This window comes from Panthera tigris, chromosome A3, assembly GCF_018350195.1.
Source record: "Panthera tigris isolate Pti1 chromosome A3, P.tigris_Pti1_mat1.1, whole genome shotgun sequence".
Classification (NCBI taxonomy): Eukaryota; Metazoa; Chordata; class Mammalia; order Carnivora; family Felidae; genus Panthera; species Panthera tigris.
In genome coordinates, this window is record NC_056662.1 from 54,807,934 (window position 1) to 54,834,698 (window position 26,765).

At 48.8% G+C, this 26,765-nt stretch overlaps 1 protein-coding gene across 9 annotated transcripts in view; it reads left to right on the forward strand.

The window, feature by feature from the left end:
* Positions 1–13,802, forward strand: part of TGFBRAP1 (transforming growth factor beta receptor associated protein 1) — a 69,036-nt gene extending 55,234 nt beyond the window's left edge. For all 9 annotated transcript variants that reach the window (XM_042981070.1, XM_042981072.1, XM_042981071.1 and 6 more), the window contains 6 exons: positions 1,375–1,432; positions 3,270–3,413; positions 5,580–5,723; positions 6,307–6,466; positions 9,064–9,497; positions 11,161–13,802. In XM_042981070.1, the coding sequence (XP_042837004.1) occupies positions 1,375–1,432; positions 3,270–3,413; positions 5,580–5,723; positions 6,307–6,466; positions 9,064–9,497; positions 11,161–11,337 (1,117 nt within the window). In that variant the 3' untranslated portion in view covers positions 11,338–13,802. The remainder of the gene's footprint in view (positions 1–1,374; positions 1,433–3,269; positions 3,414–5,579; positions 5,724–6,306; positions 6,467–9,063; positions 9,498–11,160) is intronic.
* Positions 13,803–26,765: the final 12,963 nt, after the last annotated feature.

Consider the following 26,765-nt stretch of genomic DNA (forward strand, 5'->3'; position numbering starts at 1 on the left):
ACTTGAGTCATTGATGACCGGATTGCACAGATAGATAGACATCCGCATGAATAAAAAGGGGGACTTGGTCTTGTTGGTAAAAGTTTATGGCTTAAAACTCTACTTTTATTATGAGCACGAGATGGTAGGCAGCCACCCCTTGCCGTACGCACAAGGGCGGTTAATTGTAGTGACTGACGTGGGAAGAAGGGCCCGTGTCGTCTTCATTCTGGGCAGGTGCGGGAGGGCTTTCTTCAAAAGTGTTGGATGATCCCTAGAGTCCTGCAAGCAGTAAGATGCTTTATCTGTGGTTTCTGTTGTGTATTCGAAGTAGCAGAAGTACTGACGAAATCCCACGGAAACCACGGGGGTTACAGTGCTGGATCCCATTCAAATGCCAGAGACAACTCGGGGCTTGTGATCGGCCTCAGCGTGGGTGTTCGCTCCTCCTGGCGCTTTCCCTCAGTTTCCCAAACACGCTATGGGAGGGCGTTATTTTGTTTCAGAACCAGAAAATAACACTGATGCCTCATGGTGGTGACTTGGAATGGTAGGGAGCAGACAGGGTAACTGCCTGAGAGGCTAAGGAAAAGAGGAGGGCACCAGCGAATAGTTCGTTATCTTACGAGTTTGCTCTCGGAGGGAAGAAATCCAACATCCCCCTGTGTTCGCTTCTTCCAGTCCCCAGCTGGGGAGGGGGATGACCTGGAGCAGGACACCCCAGTGGAACTCGGGAGGCTGGAATGGTTCACCACCCGGGCAGTGTCAGTGCCGTCGCTAGTCTTTTCCACTCACGAGGGAGAAAATGGGTGGTGGAGACAGGAGGCCATGGAGGCCCTAAGTCATGAAACCTGAATTGAAGCTCAGGGCCTAGAACCCTGGGTGCCCTCTCCCAGGGCTCACCGCCCCTCCCTGCTGTCCTCCGCGGTGGCTGGGCGCTCTTGGCCCGTATTGCTGTCGTTCGTATTCAGACTCCTTACCCCTTCTTTCCGTAATAGCTCAGACGGCACACTTTCCGACCACTCTTTTAATACCTTGTGATGGTTGACGGTGATTATCTGAAAAGATACAGAATCGTATTAACATTTGAGGAAATTGTGAAGCCATTCCAAACATGATTTTCCATAGCATAATTATTGTTTTATTTTTCAGCTTATGCTAGACTTGAATACGATCCTTTTTGGAAGTTGAGGGGGCATACGTTTGCACACCCGAAGTAAATAAACAGAAATGAGGATCTTTTTGTCTTTGGAAATTTGTTGTTGAACTCAATACGAATACGAGGGACCGGGGCGAGGGGCGGGGGTCGGGGGGCGCGGGGAGGCTGTCGCTGGGTGGGCGCCACCCGCAGCCGCTGGCGGAAGAGGGTGCACTTAACGCGGTGTCTCCTTTCAGGTATTTTGCACTTGGACTGCTCTATCATTATAATCACCAAGACGCTGCGGCAGTGCAGGTTAGTGCAAAAGCGTTCCAGCATTACTTAAAAGCCTCTGTCATTTAGCTCCGTGTTACCTGGGGAGGAGATTCCCAAGTTGGCGGAGGCTGCTTTTGCCCAGTCTACACCCCTTTTTACAGAATAAGAACAACAACTGTTTTAGAAAGTGACCTCCTTGACAAATGTCAGCCAAGGGCTTTCTTTTCCTTGTCTTTACGTCTCTTTCAAGGACATTTTCAAGACTGAGTTTTGAAAATTTAAGAACTAAAAATACGACTTCTTACTGAGCCACAAGGCGTGGGGCACCACTGCCTTATTCGAAAACTAAGCCTGCGAATATCAGCTTATTTATAACCTCCGCCGTTAATGACACTAACCGTTGCCAGTGGGGAGAGTAAATCATTATCCCCATGTCACCTGTGACAGAACTAAAGCTGATCAAGGCCAGTCACTGGCCCAGGGTCACAGCCTTGCTCCGTGGTAGAACAGGGATTTGAACCACGATTCCAGGTGGCCCTGGCAGGGATACTGCACCTGAGATAAAAAGGCATCAATCCCTAGTCTCCTCTGTCTCGTCTCGCCTCTCACGCCTTGTGACAGACGTCATCTCACACTGTCAGGAGACCTTCTCCCCTTCTGTCACTTGGTATGCACTGGTATCGTTCTTTTTCTGTTGTTTTGAGAGTGGCCGAGAACATTGGCAGTAGTCCCCAGGCTAACGTCAGCCCTATGACTTTGGCAAAGCTATACATGCAATCACTGTCATTAACCTGATGGCAGATGAGGTTAAAAAAAAAAAAAAAAAAAAAGGTTTCTATCAACACACCCAATGGCCAAGAGTAGATTTGGGCGTCAAGAATAACATTTTTATATTGTAAAACACATGGCTATAAGAATTATAGCTTGATGGCAGTCTAATAATAACAGCGGGGCTATAGAGTGGGGTTTGCAAAATCCAAGTGATACGAAATAAATCTTTATATATGGCAGAACTCTACTGTGAAGAAAATGACATGTTTCCGTGTATGTGTGATTAGGTTATTTGGTTTGAGGAATACAGTGTGGAAGAAACTGGGACCATAAGAAAGGTTCATATGCTAATATCAGAAGTACAGTCTACACCAGCAGCCCTGCTTCTTGGGCCTCTTGCGGGTGGTGTGGTCCTGAAGTATGGCGCACTGGGCAGGTGGGTGAGGTACAGGCGATGCGGTACAGGCTGAGGGGCCTCCGTCATCTCTTCCACTCCCTTGTGATGCAGCCTCATCCCCGGTTTCCGAAAGTAAGCTTTGGTTTACACAGCGGGGAAGTTTCTGGATGAAATAGCAAGGGACTTTTATTATTAGCAGCTGTCATGAGCCCCTGTGCACAAGACAGAGCACTAGGGGACAGAATCACCAGTATTTTTGAAAGCACAGTGTCTGACCCTCCTGGTCCACAAAGGACGTCAAAGTCCAGGATCCCTGTGGTGGGGAAGGTGGAAACAGCCCCGCCGATGGAGGCAGGTAGGTTTTGTCTGCATCAAGATGCTGTCAGTGATCGTTTTATCTCATGAGGAAACATTTTTAATACATCTACGTCTTTCCACCTATTGTGTTTACTATTCGTATTACTATGATCTCATTAAAAAGGAAAGAAAAAGAATTTGGTGCTTTATTTTCTTGATGTCCTGGACCCCGTCTTCTATATTGCTTTATTCCTCTGAAAAGCTTAAAATTCGTTTAGGCCTTCAAAGTTTAAAATTTGTCCTACTACTTTAAAGGATCAAAAGGCCAAATAAGTAAACGTGTGCCCTTCCGTAGGTAATTCTGAAAGGTATGTAACCTTCCGTTTCTTTTTGTTCTTTACTCCTTTCCAGTTATGGGTGAACATTGTGAACGGGGACATTCACGACTCCACTCGCTCAGACCTATACGAATATGTCGTTGATTTCCTTACCTATAGCTTAGACCAGGAACTCGTGTGGAAGTACGCTGATTGGGTCCTGCAGAAAAGTGAGGAGGTTTGTGCTTCATAAATGCATTGGGGGGGGTGGGGGTGGGGGGAGTGATTTTAAATGATTGATTTTAACAACAACCGTCCATGTTGTTCCTCCCCTTCTAATGGCTCATCTTGAGCCTTTGGAATGCCCAGTCTTAGGAAGTTCTGCATTTCAGCACTTCTGAGATACACTGTTCCGCACATCAGTGTGGGGCAGGCCCCTTCTGTAGAAAAGCAGAAAGCGTGGCCGGGGTTCCTTTGCATCTTCTGAAAAACGTGTGTGTGAACCCCCATGCCTGACCGAGTGTGACCCTTCTGATATCTGTGGGCTGGCGCAGGATCAGATGGTCGCCTTGCAGGGCGTGGTACCCCACCTGGGCCACACCGGGCAGACCCTTGTCCTGTCTCTGTGCCGCACCCCCTGGCGTGGCAGTCGTGGTTCTGGAGGTAGGAGGGAGCCCTGCGCAGGACTTGCCATCTTGGAGGCTGAGGAAGGGCAGCAGTGAGGAAGCACCCGAGGAAACTCCTGCTGGCTGCAGGGTGTGGGGGGAGTAGCGTGTAAGCTCAGGACTCCTCTGTGAAGCCACTGGAGGACTGGAAAAGAGATAGTATCTCAGCCGTCACCGTTAAAAACACACATTTCCTTGGTTCCCCTTGGAGGAGAGAAACGTAGCTTCCTGACTCGGGACCTTCGTCTTAAACGTAGAGTTTTCTGCATGTCACATCTGCCTTTGAAAAATCCGAGCTGGGGTATGTTCTCCATGGTACTCTCTGAACTGGGAGGTCTGAGCCCATGGGCTTCATGTGCTTTTAACTCCCTCTTTACTTGGCCTCTGTGCACACACACCTACAACATACCCTGACACACTCAGGCACACCTGCAACATGGATCCAAAACGGTTGAAAGCTTTGGGCTCCTCCCAGTGCTAATAGATGGTATCAGCATGTCATTCCCAGGATTCTGTGTGCCTGGTGATGAGCCAGCCACTCGACCTGTATCATTTCTTTCAACAACGCCACAAGGGGGAATTACGAGGAGAGCAAAGCTCAGCTCTAGAAACTTCCCAAGGTAGGGGCGCCTGGGTGGTTTGGTCGGTTGAGCGTCCGACTTCGGCTCAGGTCATGATCTCACGGTCTGTGAGTTCGAGCCCCGCGTCGGGCTCTGTGCTGACAGCTCAGAGCCTGGAGCCTGTTTCGGATTCTGTGTCTCCCTCTCTCTCTGCTCCTTCCCTGTTTATGCTCTATCTCTCTCTGTCTCAAAAAAATAAATAAACGTTAAAAAAAATTAAAAAAAAAAAAAGAAACTTCCCAAGGTTGAATAGTTGGTACAGCACAGACACAAATCCAGGCTTATAGAACTCAGACTTCACACTCAGAAGAGCGGTGCTGTATTTCTCATGTGTGTGCGCGCACATGTGTGTGATAGAATGCCCAGGGGAAGTACAGCATGCCTTTACTTGCCTACCTGACCCATTAGCATTTCTGTTGAAGATGGAATTGCCACAGGGAGCTCCATTCAGCAGGCACAGGAAGGCCGTCTGGAAACTTGCTCAGGGACGGGCCTTGGATCTACATAGATGATCCACATAGTGGATCCCTGTGTGCAGAGAACTGAGTTTACTGAACGTTCAGTACTGTATTTGTTCTTTCACTTACTGGCCAGCAAGTGACCATCCTTGTCTGCAGATCGCCTTAATATTACAGAGTTGGTGCCTCTCCGGTTAATTAATGTTTCATTCTTTAATTTCTCACCTTTAAATTTTTTTTTTATGTTTATCTATTTTTTTGAGAGAGGGAGACAGAGTGCAAGTAAGGTAGGGCAGAGAGAGGGAGACACAGGATCTGAAGCGGCTCCAAGGCTCCGAGCTGTCAGCACAGAGCCCAATGCGGGGCTCAAACTCACGAACTGTGAGATCATGACCTGAGCTGAAGTCGGACGTTCAACCGATGGAGCCACCCAGGCGCCCCTAATTTCTGACCCTTTTAGGAGAAATTCCGATGAGGTGTATGAGGTTTCCTGTCTTTGTGCCGTGCTCTTTGGTCTTTGCCAGTGCCCCACCCCATACTGTTTTGCTGTATCTCCGTGTTTTTGACAACAATTTTCCCCAGACATAAATGTCCATCGATTAGAATAAACATAAGATGGCATCCGGAGAAGGAAATAGCTAAATTACTATTCTCCTTTCAGGTTGGAGTTCAAGTTTTCACCAGGAGACCTTTGGATGAACAGCAGAACAGTTTTAATCCCGACAGCATTATCACTTGCCTTAAGAAATACCCTAAAGCCCTTGTTAAGTATCTGGAACATCTGGTCATAGACAGGAGACTGCAGGTGAGTGCCTTTGAACTTGGACTACCACGAGCAGGGCTGCCATGTCCTAGTAGTAACGTAAGAGAGAGAATTTGACTGGAAAGCATGTTGGCAGATGGTTCTAATGTAATATCTTAAATGTGGATGTTTTCGGTGTTCTAGCGTAATAGTTTAAATGCCCTGCTCCCCGGATGCTCAGTCCGTGCTCGTGGATGGTCTAGAGGCCCGGAGGCTAATGAAGGAGAGGCATGTCGCCTTTTCTTTGCCCTCCATCTTATATCCATCCAGCTCCTATTTTTTGTCTCCTTTCCTTCCTTGTTTCTATCCTCAAGGGAAATGAGAGGAGCCGTACCTTTTTGGGAAATGCCTAAATCCCGTGGCCCTTCTCAGATGAGAAGTGACCCTTTTATATTTTGCTCTCAGAGCTTAAGTCTGCCTTCCCCGTATTGGCGGTTTCTGAGATGTTTCCGATCCAACAAATATGTCCCGTTCAGTGCCCTCGAGCCCCTGCCCCGGCTCGCCTGGGCACAGGCCTGGTGTCGGGAGCGCCCGCTGGCTGGGAGCGCTCCGGCTTCCCGCCTGCCAACGCCGTCATCTCCTGCAGAAGGAAGAGTACCACACACACCTGGCGCTCCTCTACCTGGACGAGGTGCTGCAGCAGAGGCCCGGCGCCAACAGCAAGGGTGCGGAAGCGACGGAGACTCAGGCGAAGCTGCGACACCTGCTCCAGAAGTCTGACTTGTACCGAGTCCACTTCCTGATAGGTGAGCAACATCCCGCCAGCCTCTCCTTGACCTGCTCACCTTGGCAGGCGCGGATGAAGGCTCTGCCATAGCTCCTCGTTTTGATGGGGCGATTCCTTGGGCCTCTTCTGGCACAAAGTCAGCCGTCTTGGAGGGTGGGGCGAAGCCTCTCAGGCCTCCACCTTCTAGAAAGGGACGTTGGCCCTTTAGCCAGGGACACAAAGCTGCAGGTGGCGGGGAGGGGCGGGGGTTGGAAGGCCGCTTATCTGTCGAGCCTACCTTCGCTAGACTGCCTTATTCCTCTTCGGCCCGCTTGATTCTCAGTTCCTTCTGATGGCACCAGCGTTTGGGCGAGGCTGTGCCAGCTAGCACCGCCCCCAGCAGCCCACTCAGATTTCTCGAGGCTCCAAACTGTGAGCTCTGAGCCACAGGTGTCTTGGATGGGAGCCTGGTTTTCATTTCCTTGGGGTGCAGAGCCCACGGTTTTTGTGTTGCGTAAAGTGCCACAAAGCAGCATAGTGCTTGCACCTGGTAGAATGAACTGGATTCTTGATGTACTTGACATAGTAGAGTTTTCAGATTGGTCCTTACTGGCATTAGTAATGTATTTCTCCTTAAATGTGCAGTGTTTTTTGACCATAACTACAGTTGGTTCTCATTATTCGCTGTAGTTATGTTCTATAAAGTCTCCACAGACATTAAATTACTGAATCCTGAACAGTGCTATCCAAGAAATACAGGGTCAGCTTCCTGCAAACCTCTGCTCACATTTTTGTCAACTGATCAGTACATAACCTTGTTTTATGAGTGCTTCTGTTTAAAGACACCTCATTTAATAGGTATTGTTGATTCATTAACATTGAACTCAAGGCCAACAGAACTCTAGCTCAGGCTTGAACGAAGCTCATTGAATACACACATTTTCTCTGGAAGGCACGTCACAGCCTTCCTGTGCTTGGAAACGGTAGGCCCCACTTCGGCACTGTGCTTGGGGCCCATTCTAAATGGCAAAATTACCAGCAAAAAGCACAAAAACGCAAAAATCGTGGCACTGCACACACCATGGAGAGGACCTTCAGCCGTGATGCTCGCCAGCCACCCTGGTCCCTCACGGCCGCTGTCCGTGCTTTTTGGGTGGGGCCCACGCTGTATGGTTGTTAAACAGTTTTACTGTCACCCCTGACTTCCGTCATGCTTCATGCTTTACAAGTCTCTTCGTGCAAATCTCACACTAGTCATGGGTTTGTTGATCAGGTTCTCGGTCAGCTAACGTTTGTGAGCGTGTGTAAAGTATCAGACGCTGCACCGAGGATATAAAGGTGGATGTTACTCGGTTCTGGCCTTCAGTTTAATGAGCATGCCCATAGCGGCCGATAGCAGCTCTGCGTGGGGTGGAGGGGAGGGAGCACGGAGAAGGCGCTGTTTGAGCAGTCACAGAGATAAGCCAGGGCTTGCAGATAAGACTGGGGAGCTTGCAGGAAAGGGGGTGTCCTCCAGGGCACTGTGGAAGAACACTGGAAGCTGAGAGACTCACTCTTTGCCCTCGTTGGGTGACTTTGGCGGCATCAGCCTGGGCACGTTGTAGTAGCATTTCTTGTGCAGCCTGCCCGCCCGGGGTGGCCGAGAACCAAATACAAACGGGATGATAGACGTGGAAAGTGCAGTCACTGCCATGGGCTTTTCTCAACCAATCTGCGCCTCTCCCATGCCCTACATGTGGTTGCCACTCAGCAATTATTTGGTGACCTTTCCTTGTGAGGATGACAAGGATGTGCGTTGCAGCTTCTGTGTTTAGTGCTGTAGGTGACACATGTTGTGGAACCAGCCGTTTGCTGCAAGTGTCTGCCGTGTACCTCAGGCCGGAGTGTGGCCACGCTCCTAAGTCCGAATGCCCAGAATTCCAGTATTAATGTTGGCCTCTGAAATAGGAGCTGTCCCTCAAACATCCTTCTGCAGCAGGAGGCGATCTGATGTTACCTTCCTCGGTTGCCGAGGGAGCGGAAAACAAGGGGCCTCTACCAGTGAGACACAGCCCGCTGCGGGCAGGGCCTCGGTCAGAACTTTCTGTGGTGGTGTCGTGTTGCTCATAGCCTGGCACCTTAAATTGCAGGAGACACAACAGCTTTAGAGTAATGTCGATATGGATGGTTAACAAGAGGGACCCATACTCCTTTCTGTGAACTGTATTTTCAGTTGGAAGAAAGGGGCTCGCCACACGTTTTTGGCAGGGCAGGGTTCTTGTCGGTACGTAAGTCAGCGTAGTGCCTTTCCACTGTGGTCGAAGATCCCGTACTGGGAAAATGGGAACAGTGCTGGATTAATTAGAAGCCTGAAGCCGTGATACTCCCGTTTGACCAGGGCCCGCTGAGATGACAGGTCATTTGTTTCCTTCAGCCGCTAAGCATTATGAAAAATAACGTATTCTGCCGTTAGGCTCTGCCTATAAGTAGGGTCCGGCCTCCCCTTTGGGGACGCCAGATCTGCAGCACGGAGGTAAAGGCAGGCCTCGTGTGAATCGTCTAGGTGGCCGGCTCCGCTTTACCCCTTCTTAGGCTGAGAGCACCCGGGGGTTAGGGGCAAGCCGGGGCTGGCTCTAACCGCTGGCTGCTGCCGCACAGATAGAGTCCGGGGCGCCGGCCTCCCCATGGAGAGCGCCATCCTGCACGGCAAGCTGGAGGAGCACGAGGAGGCCCTGCGCATCCTGGTACACGAGCTGCGGGACTTCTCGGCGGCTGAGGACTACTGCCTGTGGCGCTCCGAGGGCAGAGACCCGCTGTACCGGCAGCGGCTCTTCCACACGCTGCTGGCCATGTACCTCCAGCCCGGCCCCTCCGTGCCCGAGCTGGCCGTGGCCGCCACGGACCTCCTGAACCACCACGCGGCCGAGTTCGACGCCGCCCGCGTCCTGCAGCTGCTGCCGGGCACCTGGTCGGTGCAGCTCCTGCGCCCGTTCCTGACCGGGGCCGTCAGGGACAGCGTGCACACCCGGAGGACCACTCAGGTGGCCCTCGGCCTGGCCAAGTCCGAAAACCTGATCTACAAGTACGACAAGGTGAGAGCTGGGCTTCAGAGAAACGCCCACAAGTGGAATAGCTGACCGTGTGGGAATTGTTTTTGCACTCTTGAGGAAGCTCCATACCGTTTTCCAGAGAGGCTGCAAGAGTTTGCATTCCCACCAGCAGGACACATCTTCCTGTCACGGCCCGAGTCCCGTCCTGGGAGCCCCACCCTCATGACCTCACCCAACCTCTGTCACCTCCCAAAGGCCCCCAGTACATCACATTGAAAATTAGAACTTCTGCATAGGAAGGGCCTGGGAGAGGGGGATACAAACGTTCTGTCCCCGACAGTCCCCAGTGTATATCCCTTTCTGGAGACTTCTCTCTTGTGACACCCCACACTCTATGCAGCCGGCAGAGGGATCTTTCCAGAGCAGGAACCCGATGTGTTCCTCCCCCGTGGAAGCCTTCGTGAGTCCCCAGTAGAGGAGTTGAGGCCTGGAGGGTTCCATCTCCTCTCCTTTGGTCTGGCCCTTTCCGTCTATTGCTGCTTCCCAGGACGTGTGGAATCTCCTAGATGTGATAGGTTGCTTCACACATACAGGCTTCGTACCTGTGGTGCCCCCTGAGATGGTCCTAACCTTTCCTTTTATGCCTGGTGAACACCTACTCAAAACCCAGCCTCGGTATTTTTTCCTTTGTGAAACCTTCATATCCCTTCAAGCAGATAACTCCCCTCCTTCGCCCACCGCATGTTCGGCATGCATTCATAATTGTCTCCCTTCACCATTAGACTCTGGGTTCTTTGAGGGCACAGAACTTCATCTGTGTATGTCAGTATCCCTAGAGCCAAGCCTGGCATCTCAAAAGTGTTTAATAAGTGTTTGTTGAGTGACTGATGAAACTCATGAGTACAGGGTGAATTCACTGAATTGGTAATTGGTCCTGCCGGTAGGCAGAGTTGCCTGGGTTGACACCAGTGAACGGTGCAAAAAGGCTTTTTACCTCGCAGAACTGAGGGGGTTACAGCCCGGTTTTGTTCGCTGCCTTTAAACAAATGAAATTATGTTTTCTAGGACCAGGCAGGAATGTGCCATGAATGAACCATATGGCTTTGATGGAGTCCCTTATTTGTGCCTTACATTCCCTGTTTGCAAATGAGAGGGCCAAGGAATTGGATGATTTACACAGCTTTATTCAGCTGTAACATGACATGACTTTCCAACAGGAGTTGGCTCAAACACAGAGCTCAGAGAACGTTTGAGAGAGGGCCTGTTTAGAAATGCCCGTGGCTGGCGAGCAGCAGTTACTTTTATAAAATAAGAAAGCAGTTTTGTAGCATTTTTTTATCTCTCTGGTTCCTAGGGACGTTTTTGTTTATTTTCACCTCTAATGTTCTGGTGGGTTTTTTTGTTTTTTTGTTTTTAATGTTTATGATTTTTGAGGCGGGTGGCAGAGGATCTAAAGCGGGCTTAGCACTGCCAGCACCGAGCCCGATATGGGGCTCAAACTCGCAAACTGTGAGATCGTGATCCGAGCCGAAGTTAGATGCTTAACCGACTGAGCCACCCAGGTGCCCCTCCTCTAATATTCTGTTCAAAGAAATGGACGTTAAAGCAGTCCTCATGAGTAGTAATCATCCACGGGGTAACGCATGTCCACTCTGAAAAACTGGTATAACTCTAGCTGACAGTGTCCTCGGTCTTTTTTTTGCAGATGAAGTTGAAAGGAAGCTCAGTTCGGCTTTCGGACAAAAAGCTCTGCCAGATGTGCCAAAATCCCTTTCGTGAGCCCGTGTTTGTTAGGTATCCAAATGGTGGTCTCGTCCACACCCACTGTGCTGCCGGCAGACACACGAACCCCAGCCCCCCCGGCCCTGGCGCACGGACTTGAGGAGGCCCACCCGAGGGCGTGAGAAGGACCCTGAGCTCTTTACCAAGCCTGCTGGGTGCAGAGAGCAGAAGCCGCTGCACTTGTGCCAGCCAGGACGAAGGGGTGACATCTGGGTGCTGGGGAGACGTCGGTCAACGTGAAACAGGGGCTCTTCACTGCTGACCACTCTACATTGAATGTAAATGGAAAATCCCACAAATAGAGACATGTTAGGGTTCGCCCGTCCCGGTACTTTGTAATCCAAAACGAATGCCTACTTTGAGAGAAAAATGAGCCTTCTCTCTGCAGTGTGGACATCCTGGATTCCCCCACTCCGGTACCCTAGTCTCCAGATGTGCATTTGCACTGGGAACGTGCTCCAGGGTGGCACAGGGATGAAAAGCTCGCTCGGCAGGGTGGGGAGCCGCACGGTTGCGAGCAGGGGTTCGGGGGGAGGGGGGCTGTCTGTTCCCAGGATTACCTCGTGGGCTCCGCCTTTGCCCTTAGCTGACCTTGGGGAAATCTTTTTGTTCTTTCTACTTCCCGTGTGACTCTCAACCCCTAAAGGATTCTGCCTTGTTTACCCGAGCACCCCCTTTCGGGGGAATTTGTACGCTTCTGGCTGCCTCGCCAGTGAGGACCTGTCGGAAAACGGTGTAGCCCCAAGAGAGAAGCCGCTCGCCCCATCTGTAAGAGGACAGTGGACGGGAGACCCGTGGCAGGTGAGGGCCCAGGTTTTGGTCCCTGTACTGTCACAACACCTGCCAATTTGAAACTCCGCAATTGACATGTTTGACTAAAAAGTTTTATTTGAAGTTCTGTCATCTCTGCAGTTTTTCTCTTGTTTAGAAATTCATCCGTCATATCCGTTAGGGACATTTTTTTTTTTTTTCCTTGTTACAATGTACCTCCTACTGAACACTCGGGAAATTAAAAGGGAAGCGTTACGAGCACAAGCCGAGCAGAATTTCAGGAGAGGCCGGTTTTAACCTCACACCCTCAGCAGGACGGGCAGCGGTGACAGCTGCCTTCGCCCGTGACTGAGGTGTCTGTCATCTTTCCTGCCGGGTGCTTCTGCACACCCCGATGAGGAAGTCCAGTCAGGCTGCCTTACCTCCCAGCACTTTACACGCCTGCTCTGAGGTTTCCTGAACTCACAGGAGGAGTCCCTCTTGTTCACCACAGACTGAGTCATTTTGTGTCTCCGCCTAACGTCGTGGAGGAGCCGAAGCCGTCCCTCCTTCGCTGCCCTGTTTTGAATTTCATCGTTGGGATTAATGATTCTGTTAAGAACTAACACTAGACACTTGTACCCCCGCTGTAGCATTAGGGAAACAAGCATTAGCTCGTGTGTCACAGGAGAGGACCCTAGAACAGAGCCTCTCGCCGTCGGCCCGGGCCTTACAGAGCAGGGGTGAAGCGCTCCTTGTCCGTTGTCTGAACAGTGCTCTCCTGTACTCATGATGGTCAGTATTCTTCGTCCTTCTGTGATTCCGAGTGGCCCAAGAAAGCAAAGGCGCCTCCGCGTTCTTCCCTGTGTCTCCGTCTAAAGAATAAATGAAGAAACTCTTGCAACTCAGCCACACACTGCGTACGTGGGGATGAAGCCCAAGTCCGGTCATGAGTTTGACACCTTGACCCTGTGGATGACTGTTCCGGGATGGTCATATTACTGTGCATGTTATGGTTACAACTCACGAGCTCGTGTTTATTCCTCCAAGAACAAGCCCCTAGCACGTACCGTGTCACGCTTCCGAAAGCGCTGTTTCGCTGGACACGACGTGGGTAAAATCTTGAGAGCACCTTGTGATTGCTCATTCCTAACTTGGGGACACTAGTCTCCGCTCTCTCCGAACACTGGTCGGTTTTTTTTGAAACGTTTCTCATCCTTTAGAATGATGGGGATTAAAGCTGAGTGGCCTCCTGTGTTCAGAACCGTACCTCGTTCTCCTCTTTCTCTGACGTCCACAGGCCCTTTTTTGCAAATCAGATTTTTAAAATACATAGTTCTCTCTAAAGGCCTGCTATTTTGTGACTGTGCCATTGAGTGGAACAATTAGAACATTGCTCAGCCCTTTTCTCCCCTCATTAGGTTCTGTGTAACCATTCTAGTTAAAACAGCATGAGCCGAACCCAGTTGGCATTAATATTCGAGGGGCACTACTGTTAGATTTTATGAACTGTTTCTCTGCTGTTGCCCCGCAGGTGTTCATATGGGCGTGTCCTGTAGGGTGTGGAGCATTGGGCCTGAGCTCAGAGCAGGATGCCTCCTGCCCATGACCTTGGTGAGTGCAGAGCAGCTCAGGAGGCCGTACCATCAAACCCATGCCAGTCACACAACGAGGGTAGCCCTTGCTTTTCGCTTGCTCTCCTACGGAAACTTTTGTCCTTGCAACTTTATCCTTCACCCCTGGTCGGGTCCCAAATACACAAGATGTACAAATGTAAACTTGTTGATTTTATTAAAATTCTTTTAATTCTTTGTTCTTTCTGTAATTTTTTTTTTTTTTTTTTAATAAAAACATCTCGGTGAAGTGGTGCTTTCCACTTGGTGCAATACCTAGTCCAAGGAGTTCCGGAACTTACTCATCCGTACCTCGTGGCTCCTACCTGCACCTGCAGAGGACTTGCATTGGCCACCTCTGAAATTCTTTGTTATCACGTTACTAAATTTTATAATTTTTGAAATGTTTTTTAAGTGTATTTATTTTGAGAGAGAGAGAGTGCACGAGGGTGGAGCAGAGACAGAGGGAGAGAGAATGCCAAGCAGGCTCCCCACTGTCACCACAAAGCCCCAAGCGGGGCTCGAACCCACAAACCGCAAGATCATGACCTGAGCCAAAGTCAGTCGCTTAACTGACTGAGCCACCCAGGCGCCCCGTTACCACTTTACTGAGTTTTAAATGGTCCTCTTCTGTGTTTATCTCCTGCATATTCTCAAGGTGCTCCTTGACATCTGTTACCTTTAGATCAATCATACCCTGAGAAATTTAGCCAAGGAGACTTCTGGCAACTTCCCACATACTTCACCTTTCAGCCAAATGCCCTTTAAGTAGACCTGTTGCCGGTGGATTTCTAACTCTGAACATATTCAAGGAGTAGAACTTTTTTGTTTGTCTCACCTTTAAAATTTTACTTCATCCTTGTTCATAGCAAGTCTTCGAGAAACCCTGTCAAATGAATTTCACGGCATATTCCCATATTTCTTTTTTTTTTTCTTTAGTGTTTATTTACTTATTTTGAGAGAGAGAGCACAAGCAGAGGAGGGGCAGAGAGAGAATCCCAAGCAGGCTCCACACTCAGCGCAGGGCTTAACACTAGGCTTGATCCCACAACCGCGATATCATGACCTGAGTTCAAATCAAGAGTCAGACGCTTAACTGAGCCACGTAGGCGCCCCTACCGTGTTTCCTTTTTCATTATAGGTGCTGTGTGAGCCCTGAGGAGAGGCTGTGTTAACACAGCTGATCGTCCCTGAGTGCTCTAACCCTGTACCGCATGCCATTCCGGTTGGTAAATTCCAAGTACGTGTGGGTGATAGTAGAGGTGAGGTGTCAAATCATCCGCATCTCAGACTGAAGACACTGAGGCACAGGTTGGTGGGATGATTTTCTTGGGAGGACAAGTCCAGCCAGCTAGAGTTCAAGTCTCTGCCGGCAGAGATCCCCGCCTGGTGCTTCTCAAGCCACGAGAACCTGCAACCTAGCTAGCCTTGACTGTAGTATTCACACAGTGATGTCACTGCTTTCAGAAAGTCATAAAGCAGCAAGTTTAAGATCCTTTCCTTATTTCTGTGTTCTTGGTATCCTGTGGCTCAGCGTATTAAAGAGTAGAGGGGAGCATGCTTAGGCTTACAAACCTGCCTGGAAAGGGAGAAGTGGTAGGTTCCCACTGCCTACAAGAACATCGCAAGGCCAAGTGGCTGAGAGAGCGTGAGTTGATGTCCTAAATGTGACTGTTGGTAGAAGCAAAGACTGGCGCCTGACTTCGTGAAATGGGCTGTGACTCGTGTTAGATTAATTAAATACCAACTACCACCCCCGTTTGCTCCTGGCAGGTCTGTCAGCCTCAGCGTCTGAAAGGAAAATGTACGAGAAGCTAGACCATATGGACCAGAGGCCCTTTCACCTTCTCAAAAACACTAAATGGCTGGAGCATCATCTAAACGCTTGTTAATACCTTGCTCGGTGATAAGCACTGGAATTAATGAAGCCTGCTTTTTGTTAGCTTGCACTGCAGCCAGGGAAGGGAAACAAATAGCTATAATTCAGTCTGCAGTCCGGAGCCGTAAATTAGCTAAATGAGACGTGTGGCAAGCTGGGGCTAGAAAGCAGCATATACAAGTCAACGGGCCAGGTGTGGTTCCGAAGGAAAATGTCACCACTGGATGCAGGGGAGCCTGGGTCTCGTCAGGCTCCGACACTCAGCTGTGGTCCTGGGCCAGTCACATCCCCTAGACCATGATGGTGTCATCAGTAGACTGGAGTTGGAGCTGGGTGGCATCTGAGGACCCTTCGGGAAATCGGCAGCGGTGCAGGTACGGTCCAGCCTTTGAGCTGCCCCAGAGGCTGTGGGGTCTCAGGCTGTGCCCGAGCCCCCCCACAGTCCTTCACCGTTAACAGTTCTCTTCCTTTAGCGAGCGTTTTCCATTTGTCTCACTTGGTCCGCTTTTCAGTGGTGTCCCCAACTAAGCCGGGGAGGCAGGTTCCTAACCTCATCTCAACAGGCAGTGACGACACAGCCCATGGCACGGGTGGTGCCCGTCTGACTGATTCCTCCTGGCCTCTGCCTCTTCCACCCACACACGCGACTGCCCCCCCCCCCCACCTCTGCCATCAACGTGGTATCAACCCCCACATCTGTTCCTCAAGTGGTTTTCAATGCACCGCTGATTTACGGTCAACTGTTGACTTAAGCTTATAAATAAACCAGAATGCTAAAGTTTTGCTTTTTTAGAATTAGCTTTTTCCCAGTTGTTATACACGTCTAAAGGTATTTGATTTTTTTTTTGCTTTCATTTAATTTATAAGAATGTATTCACTTTTTTAATGTGATAGTCAAACTCAATTTTCTATAAAAAAAAAAAGGTTACCATATTACTAAAATGGCTGTATGTAAATACATTTTCCATGTGCTAGTCTTCTTGTCATTTTTGTGTTTCTTTTTTTAAATCAAAAAAAAAATTTTTTTTTAGAGAGTGAGAGCAGGGGAGAGGGGCAGAGAGAGAATCTTAAGCAGGCTCCATGCTCATTGCAGAGCCCAACACGGGGCTCAATCCCATGACCCTAGAATCATGATCTCAGCTGAAAGCAAGAGTCAGCTGCTCAACCAACTGAGCCACCCAGGCACCCCTCCTGAAATTTTTAGTTATAAAATTCACATAACATAGAGTTAACCGATTATGTTTCAACCGATTACCATTCAGTGGCATTAAATACATTCACGATGCACTCACCATCCATCTCTACAACTCTTTGCTCTTCCTAGCCTGAAACTCAGTCTCCATTAAACACTAACTCCCCGTCCTCCCTCCCCCTCCCTGGGAACCACCATTCTACTTCCTGTCTCTGTCAATTGGACAACCAGGGACCTCGTGTAAGTGGAATCACAGTATTTGTCCTTTTGTGGCTGGTTTATTGCACTTCGCATAATGTCCTCAAAATTCCCCCATGTAGCATGTGTCACAGTTTCCTTCCTTTTTAAGGCTGAATAATCCTCAGCTTAATGGCTTTTAAGTCGTATATTTAGTTGTACGAAGTGTGCGTACATAGACCATTTGGTGATATGTATTTTATATAAAATTAGAATTGCTATATAAAATAACAATTTTATACATTCTTATCCACATGTAAGATACAACCCTGTACCAATCATCTAAAAGTCACCCACTTATTGTCCTGATCTCTTCCATTGGGTTCAAAGAGACCCACAAACAGCTCACAAATGGCCATATGTGGGGTCCTTTGAAAATGGGTTCAGAATCAACACAGATCTTGGTCAACAAGGAACGACACAGCTTTCCCCAGCGTGAGGTGACACTGTTCACCTGCAAGAATCTGCATAAAGCTTGATTCAGAACCAAGGCCCAGACTAGCTTATGTGACAAAGTGGCCAAAGCCAGAGCAGCTGTCCTACAAGCCAGAGCCTATGACGAGCAGGCCAGCAGAGGGCAAGGGGGCTTCCCTAGCAGGCCTCCTATTGAAGGTGTGCTCGTTTTCCATGATTTTTCCAAGCTCTCTTTACACAAACCTGTGGAACATCTTCTGGGGAGGGAAGGAGGTATGCCTGCCCCCAGATTCCTGGTCATGCCCCTTAGGCTGTTGTTCAAATATGGCTCCAGTTCCTGCTTCAAGTAGGTCCCAGGAGTGTGGAGCCTGAAGTTGAACTCAGGGTAGGAAGGAAGGGGGCACTCTCCTCACTTTCCTGGGAGAGCAAGGACGCGACAGCATACGGGTGTAGACAGCATGCGGTGTGTAGTACGCATCTGGGCCTGGGATGGTGAGAGCTGTATTCCCTGCTTCTTCCAAACACACGCACCCGGGGAACTGCCGCGGCAAATGGGAACCAGCCTGTTTCCGTTGGTCAAGGCTCCCGCTGCTGTGAGGAGGCTTGGGGCTGGGGACTTTTAGCATGTTTCCGCACCTGCACTGCAGACTGTTGTTGCAATCCACGGCGAAGGTTATGCCGTCACAGGGCAAGGCTGGGTGTCTCGACACCTCAAGTGCAAGAGCACGATCCCTGCTTCGGTAACTAATCTCACGCAGTTTGAACGTCAGCAACATTCATTTGGTTGTGCCAAATTCCAATTTGTGCACCTACTGGTGTAATTTCCAGATACCTTGTGTTTGTGCAACTACCAGAAAATGAGCTGCTTCCTAGCAGCTGACGGGGAAGGTCAGCCATTCCCAACCTGCCGGGCTGTGCCTGCACGCACGTGCAGTGGGCCAGAAGGACGCGGGAGCTGTCCAGGGCCCTCCTCGGTGTGGAGCTGTGATCCCTCCTGGGGCAGTCACAGCCGTGGTGACTCACTCCAAGTTACTACCCTGTTCACGCAACTGCAGAAATAGAACCGACCTTGCCGCAGAGGGAGGCAGTGGCTAAAGGGCTCACGTTACCAGGAACTGTATTTAATGCCGAGGGGGCAGTTTTCCCTTCTCAATTCATGATTCCATCATTCATAACACTCAATCATTCATTCGTCCCCCAAGCCATGTTGGAAGATTGCTCTGTGCCAGGCATTGTGCTAAGCGCTGTGGATAAAATAGCGAAAAAGACACATCCGGTCTCAGCCCTGCCGGAGCTCACTGTGGAGATTACGACCCAGTGGGACGAATGCCAAGAGGAGGCAGTGCAGGTCCACGGCACAGACAGGAGCCCTCGGTAGGAAAGGCAGCGCTCTGGGCAGAGGGAAGAGCAGAGCCAAGCCTGGAGGTGGGGAGGATGATCGCCCCTTGAAAATAGAGACTCAGTTTGCAGCCCGGGGAGAAGGCAGGGGGTGATGCCAGATGAGGCTGGGGGCTGAGGCTTCATCCCGCTTCTCAGCAGAAGCAAAAACACAAGTGACTGTGCTGTGGGAAGACCAACTGTCCAACCACCACCAACTCTTAATTTTCACATAGTTCCTAGTGACGTGGGAAGGGACCCCACCAAGAAGACAACACAAATTGTTTTAACCAGTTTATTTGGAGAATCCTTCGTTTTAAAATGTAGTGTATTGGGGCTACTGGGTGGCTCAGCGTGTTGCGCGTCCGACTTTAGCTCAGGTCATGATCTCACGGTTTGTGAGTTCGAGCCCTGCATCGGGCTCTCTGCTGTCATCGCAGAGCCCACTTCAGATCCTCTGTCTCCCCCGCCCTTTGCTCTTCCCCCTCTCACGCATGCACATGCTCTCGCTCTCAAAAATAAACGTTAAAAAAATAAAATAAAATATACTCTATGAACAGAAGATTTGAGGTATGGTAAAGCCGGCAGACCAGGAGATGATTGCTATTGAAAAGATAGTTTGGGGGGCGCCTGGGTGGCTCAGCTGGTGAAGCAACCGACTTCGGCTCAGGTCATGATCTCTCAGTCTGTGAGTTCGAGCCCCGCGTCGGGCTCTGTGCTGACAGCTCAGAGCCAGGAGCCTGCTTCGGATTCTGTGTGTGTGTCTCTCTCTCTGTGCCCCTCCCCAATTTGTGCTCTGTCTCTCTCTCAAAAATAAACATTAAAAAAAATTTAAAAAACAAAAAAGAAAGAAAAGATAATTTTTATATTCAGGTCCCGGGAAGAGGGGCTATGCCACACCATAGGGGTCACTCGAGGAATCACCAGCGTTGGTCAGGATGTACAAGGAGTGCGTGGGTGGGTACTGTGGGCACTAAAGAGTCTTTATTGTGGTTCCCAGGGAAGGAATGGGTCAGGCAGGGGAAACAGGCTTAGGGTCGGGTAGTTTGGATTTCAGCAGGCTCAGGGGTATAGAGGCTGGATGTCTGGTCCCAGGTGCTGGGCTGATCAGGGCAGGGGACAGTGGTCCAGAGCATGAGAGCCCGAAAGGAGGTGGTGGGTGTGGCCTCTGAATTGGTGATTTGTATCTAAGAGATGCACTGGTAGGCCAGCTGTATACTCCCTCTGGGAATTAACTAGCCCTGAAAGTGGCATCCTCTCCACGGGCAGCAAAGCATCAGAAGACAGAAAATAAGAGATGAGCTTAATACTGCCTTTTGATTAGGCCACCAGGGGCAGCCACAACTGTATTCTACTCTGCCTCTCAGTTCAGAGAATTGAACTTAAACACTTAATATGCTTCTAACAGCAGGGTAAAAAAGGTTGTCTTAGAGAGTATAAAGGTGAGAAACGGAAAACAGAAGGGTCTGGAAACGCTTCCTAGGCCCAGCCCACCAGCCAGCCAGACTTCTGCTGTGTTCAAAGGGTGTCTCGAGTCTGGCTGACTCAAGCTGGCCTGCGATTGCCACAAATAATCCTGTCAGCCCAAATTGGTTTCTGGAGAGGTGTAATATCTTTTTTTTTTTTTTTAATGTTTATTTTTGACAGAGAGACAGAGCATGAGTGGGGGAGGGGCAGAGAGAGAGAGAGGGAGACACAGACTCCAAAGCAGGCTCCAGGCTCTGAGCGGTCAGCACAGAGTCCGACGCGGGGCTGGAACTCACGGACCTGAGATCATGACCTGAGCCGAAGTCGGACGCTCAACCGGCTGAGCCACCCAGGCACCCCGGAGAGGTGTAATATCTTTAACAGTTATTTCTGTGACACCTTTCTACATGTAATTACTGAATATATATTCATTGGCCTTAGCCTTTGCAAAAGTGCAGAGCTCTTGAATAATGCCTCCTTGGTCAAAATGGCTGCGTGTTTTCTCTCCCAGAAACCTTGATGTCCCAATTCATGACCCAAGTGAGTCCCAAAGGAGCCTCTGCCCAGCTTGTTGGCGGAGGGGCCATTGGTGGTTAATGGGAAGTGCTTTATGACCTGCCCATGCAGTTTCTCAAGTTGTTGGCAATTCTTAAGTACATCTGGTGAGAGAGTAAATTGCCATAGACTTCCTAAAAAAAAAAAAAAAAAAAAAAAAAAAAAAAAAAAAAAATGTATTGTCCTAAAAGCCACCAGTTCCACTTTTCGAGTTTATTTTAAGAAAACAGTCAGTGGCTTGGCGGAGAAATTTATGCCAAGGATGTTCATTACAGCATTTTTAAAAAATAATGAAAAATAGAAAAAAATTATGCAAAAAACAGGGAGTACTTCAGGTAATTAGCTTATGGTGCATCCACACAATGGAAGATCTCCAGCCATTAGAAAGCACTTCAAAACACCCACAAAAACAAAAACAAAATTTTAAAAACCAAAAATACCAGGCTACAGACTTTTAGTGTGGTATATAGCATGATCTGAGCTTTGCAAAAGAAAATATACACTTTTTATATTTATTACATATGAATACAATTGTGGTTTTTTATTATAAAAGATTAGAACATGTTTAATTTTCTTTGTGCTGGGGTAAAAAAAATTCAATTACTGTTTTCATCTCTACAAGCAGCAAATTATAACTGAAATAAAAAACCTATCATTGAGATTTTTTTAAAGTTTATTTTTGTAAGAGAGAGAGACAGAGCACTAGTAAGGGAGGGGCAGGGGGAGAGAAGGAGAGAGAGACACAGAATCTGAACCAGACTTCAGGCTCTGAGCTGTCAGCGCAGAGCCCGATGTGGGGCTTGAACTCACGAACCATGAGATCATGACTTGAGCCGAAGTCGGACACTTAACCAACTGAGCCACCCAGGTGCCCCATAAAAAATCTACAATTGAAAAAAAAATTAGTAGATATGATTTTTACAACTTTCCTTAAGGCCAGCGAACATTCATTCATTAGGATGGAGACTATATCATTCTTTTACAGAATCTAAATCTAAACTTTAATAGTATCCTCTCATATCTAGTTGAAAGCTTACCCATATGTATCTATTGTATTGTCAGAAGGAGAAAGAAAGATTGGAGAAAACCAGAGAAAGGGTTGGGGAATGAAGAGGACCTCTAGGCAGAAGAGGCTCACACAAAGTGTAACAGAGATTGAACTCCAGGTGACAAAATATTGTGGGACATCCTCCCTGTCAGGAATGGGGAAGAAGGCAGGAGTCTCATCTGGGCCTGAGTGAACCCAGAATTCCCCCAATCACCATGCAGGTCTCAGGTGGATGCATGTTGGAAGCCCCAGGGCTCTCCACAAGGGGGATGAAACCTTCTGAGTAGCTTGGACTGACCGCTTCCAGAGAGGCCCAGCAAATTCCAGAAAGTGTGGGAAGCATTGGGAAGAAAGAGCCTCCTGTTTCCCATAATGTTTCCCCCTTGCCTTTGTTCACACTTTGAAAGCAAACTCTGTTTTCCATTTTTCCTTATGCATTTTTTAAATTGTTCAGTCTTGTTTGTCTTTTATGGCGAGGTTAGTGACCCTGTCTTCGTGATTTAATAAAACATTGGAAGACTTCGTGACGCGACAGAAAAAGACTGCGACAAGGGAATAGGGCAGCAGCATTTCAGTGCGGGAGGAAATGAGAAATACAGTCCCTCAAGGACAGTTAATAAGGAGCAGCAAATCTGTCTTTTAAAATGCTTCTGAAAATGAGCTTGGCTATTTCCCCCCTCAACTGCAGTGATTGGCGAAGGCAGCAGCTAAGAACACAGAGGGGGTGGAACGCACAGATTCAATGCAAGGGATCTATTCTTTCTTCTTCTTTTTTAATGTTTATTTATTTATTTTTGAGAGAGAGAGCATGGGGGGGAGGGGCAGAGAGAGAGAGAGAGAGAGATAATCCCAAGCAGGTTCTGTGCTATCAGTGCAGAACCCCCCCACGTGGGGCTCAATTCCACGAACCGTGAGATCACAACCTGAGCCAAAATCGAGAGCTGGACGCTCAACCGACTGAGCCACGCAGGCGCCCCAAGGATCTGTTCTTATTACCCCGGGGTCTTCGGGCATTTATCTGAGCACCTCAGAAGGCTGAACTTGTATATTAGTACCCTCAGATTTGTGATCAAAACAAGGTAAAGTTCTGGTCACATTCAAGTGTTTCTCATACGGGTAAGTTCTTTCTGCTCCTATCAGACTAATCAGAAAATAATAGGGCGCCTATCTGTAGGGGCGCCTGGGGGGGCTCAGTCGGTTAAGCTTCTGACTCTTGATATCTGCTCAGGTCACTATCTCGCAGTGATGAGACAGAGCCCAGAGTCGGGCTTTGGACTGTCAGCGTGGAGCCTGCTTAAGATTCTCTCTCTCTCCCCCTCTCTCTGCCCTTCCTCTGTGCGCACTCTCTCCCTCTCTCTTTCTCTCTAATAAATAAATAAATAAATAAATAAATATTAAAAAAAAAAAAAGAAAATATATTTGTGCATAGCCCCTCCTGGTTCGCTCTCTGAGCCAGGCAGTCTCAGGAAACTCTCTTGTTCCTCTCATATCTTGTCCTGGATTCTCCAGGATGAAAAATGAGGGAGCAGAAGGTAGACTGGAACTGTCTGCTAAAGCAACTTTGGACACCTGCCTCAATAATGCCGGTGCAACGCACACAGACACACACACACACCATGCTTTTGCCTTCAAACCTCCTTTTATTCTTACAGAATCAAAACGCCAGCCTCCCAGCTAGGGTTCCCAGGCCCTCCGTTTCCGTGGAGAGTTCAATCGCCTCAGCCCGGCCTGTGCCCCTGCCCTCACCCTCTTGTCACAGGCAACCAGTCTCTACCTTGCAATAGGCACAATTTTGAAATTATGCTCTTGCCTTGAACATATTTAACTTCTTAGTTGGTCTCCATCACTGTTGACTGTTGTTTGAAATAGTAATTTTTTTTTTATCCTGACCAAATTCATTTCTTTGTAGCTGCAAATGTTCTTTTCATTTTTTTTTTTTAACATTTGAGAGAGAGAGAAAGAGCAGGGGAGGGGCACAGAGAGAGGGAAACACAGAAGCCGAAAAAGGCTCCAGGCTCTGGAGCCAGACTCAGGGCTCGAACCCACGAACCATGAGATCATGACCCGAGCTGTAGTCGGATGCTTAACCCACTGAGTCACCCAGGTGCCCCTGTAGCTGCAAATTTTCAAATAGTTTATCTTTCATGTTGTTCTTCTTTTGTGTCTGAAATATTAAATGTGGCCGCTTTCTCTCCTTATGGCACAGGCATAAATGCATGCAGGTTTTCTCTGTGGATGTAGGTCCCTTTATGTTGACGGCTAGAGGTGCAGAGACACCACTGTTGGGTTGATGCAGTAGAGGTGTTTTTATTTTACAATGAGCAAAGCTCACTTATGACATTTGTGCTCAGGATTTCAGAATTTGTGTGCTAGGATCCCTTGTTTTTCAAAATCGTGGAATATTTTGGCAGAAACTGCTGGGAATCCACCAAATCCTTCTCCCCTTCCATGCTAAGAAAGCTGTGGCTGGGCACATCCTCTCTCCCCACTAGGCAGGGACTCCATTTCCCAGCCTGCTGTGCAGCTGGCTGTGGTCATGTGACTCGGCTGTTGGCCAGGAAAGATCAGGGGAGTGTGATGTGTCTTATGTCATTGTTCCTTTCCTCAGGAGGCAAACCCGACCACAAAGATAAGGACAGTGCCCTGGAGGGTTAGTGGGAAACTGGATCAAAGGAACCTGATAACTGAGCAACCCCACAAGCGGAGGTCTCACCTAGCTGCCCCGGGACCAAGGGAAGCAAGGTTATTGTCTTAAAGCCATTTTCCTTTCTCCTTCCTGCCTCCCTGTGGTCCTAACTATGCTACTCTGCTCTCTGCAGACCTCAGAACCGCCCTCGGAACAGCCGCATGTGCACCTTAGGATGCTTTCCCAGGCATGGGAATGGGGGTGCATCCCCCCCCCCCCCGCTCCCATCCAGCCCATTCCACCAGCAGTGCTGGGAGGCCAACTCATCGCCCAGGGAGAGCTTCCAGTAGAATGAAATGGTGCAGTGCCGGCCACTGAGAAATTTGCCCTTTGAAGTCAAACCCATGCTCTGGGCCTCGCTGCATGCTGTGTTCTTGTCAGCTGAGCCCTGAAATCTTAGGATTTGGACTGAAGAGCCAGTCTCTGAAACAAATTTCTACGCTTGCCCCCAAAGAACAAATCTTCGCCATAAAACAAGTTGGCAATACAACCGTGATCATTATGGCCACCGTTCATTCAGCCTCTACCCTGGACCGGGCCCTGAGCTAGATCCTTTATACACATTATTTCACTTATTCTTCACGGAGGCCCCCTGGCTGGAGTAGTTCTGCCATTTAGATGAGGAAGCTGAGGTGCAAAAATGCTCCATGACTTACCCAGAATCCCACGGAGAGCAAGGTGGCCCTGGGGTCTGGACTGTCCCATCCCAGAGCACGCGCCCTTCGCACGCCACTGCCCGTGCGTTTCCATAACAGCAAATGCCTGGTCTCTGGGCATTCCCCCAACTTCGAGGGTCCGAGCCACACTGCTTTGTGGCACAGCCCATACCTTATTCCATCACTCTCAGCTGAAGCAAGCAGAGCCATGTAGGAAATACTTAACATGGTGGGGGTTTTAGTCCAAAAAAAACATGTGATGTAAATGATGTTGGGGAAAACGTTCCCAGGGCTCAGTGCAGCAACGTGGGAATTGATCTAGATTTTTTCTTGCTCAGCTTGGCTATCAGAACGTCCTAGCGAAACTTTGCTTTTATTTCGCCCCAGCCACAGGGAATCAAGATTCAAGACAAGAAGGCACTGGATTTTTAGGGGTAGTCAGTATTAGTTTGACAGTCTGAGGCTAGGCTCTCCCCAGGAGCTTCTGAGATCATTGTTACCACAGTCACTGCCCAGGCCCCACAGAAAAAAAGTCAGGTGCCCCAGGGCTAAAGAGAAGATATAAACCAAAAGCCAACAGAGGGCTTGACCACAAGCCTCAGGGAAAGATGTAAGAACTTGGTAGTTATGCACTACTTTAGGAAAGCTAAGTTCATTAAAGGCTCATTGAAGTGGGGGAGAATTCTGAAGGTGGCAGGCTGAAGTCAGAGGTGAAGACTAATTAGCTGGAGGTACTTAGTGGGGCCATGAATGATTTTTAGTTGGGAGCTCCAGTTGTGACCCCCCCATTGTTTAAATAGTCTCCCCATTGTCATCTTATCGCGTTAATATCCTATAGTCATTTGCGCTTGGTTAGCAATTTCAAGGTTCTAGATTTCCTGAAGTTGTCCTAGGAGGTGTAGACACCAGATTTGTGGCTTACTATTGATGGCCCTGGTGCTAATTCTGGTAAGGACATAGTCTTATACACCAAAAGAGCAGTAATACTTTATTTAAAATATATACAAAATTATTATTTTAAAACATATATATTACTGTCCAGCATACGTCATATAACACTGAGTGATACAAATTTCGATACCTTCATTCATTCAGTGTGTGATTTCTCTTTTGCTCCTCAAGAACATTCTCTTAAATGCCCCCCAGAGGGGAGGTGCCCAGTGGCCTGTTACCCTGGCTGGTCTGGCTGTGTTTTTTGGACACCACGGAGGCCACGCTAGTTGCCTCGTGGGAACTGAAGGCAAACCATGGCCTTACTGGGTGCACTAGGGACACAGAATCGATGGGACCCACCTCAATCAATCACACACCGATTGCCAGACTTCAGTCTCTATGTCTCTCTGTCTCGTCTGAATACAAAAGGATGGGTAGTGGGTGGGAAAGAAGTGGTATTTTCTTCACAGACCTTCCTCTAGGCTTAGATTAATGTAAATGGTGTTCTCTTTCTTTGCCTCTGTCACCAGTACCACAGGAAGAGAGCATTAGTTGGCCTCTTAACACAATCTTGGAAAAGAAATAGGAAAAGAGACACAAAGAGAGCTTCTGTGCTGTTAGGCCAAGTTGGGAGTCACCATCATCCTAAAATAAATTGGACAGCTGCTTCTGCTCATAGCCCATGCCATATTCATCACTAACCCCCCCACAGTGCCTTGCA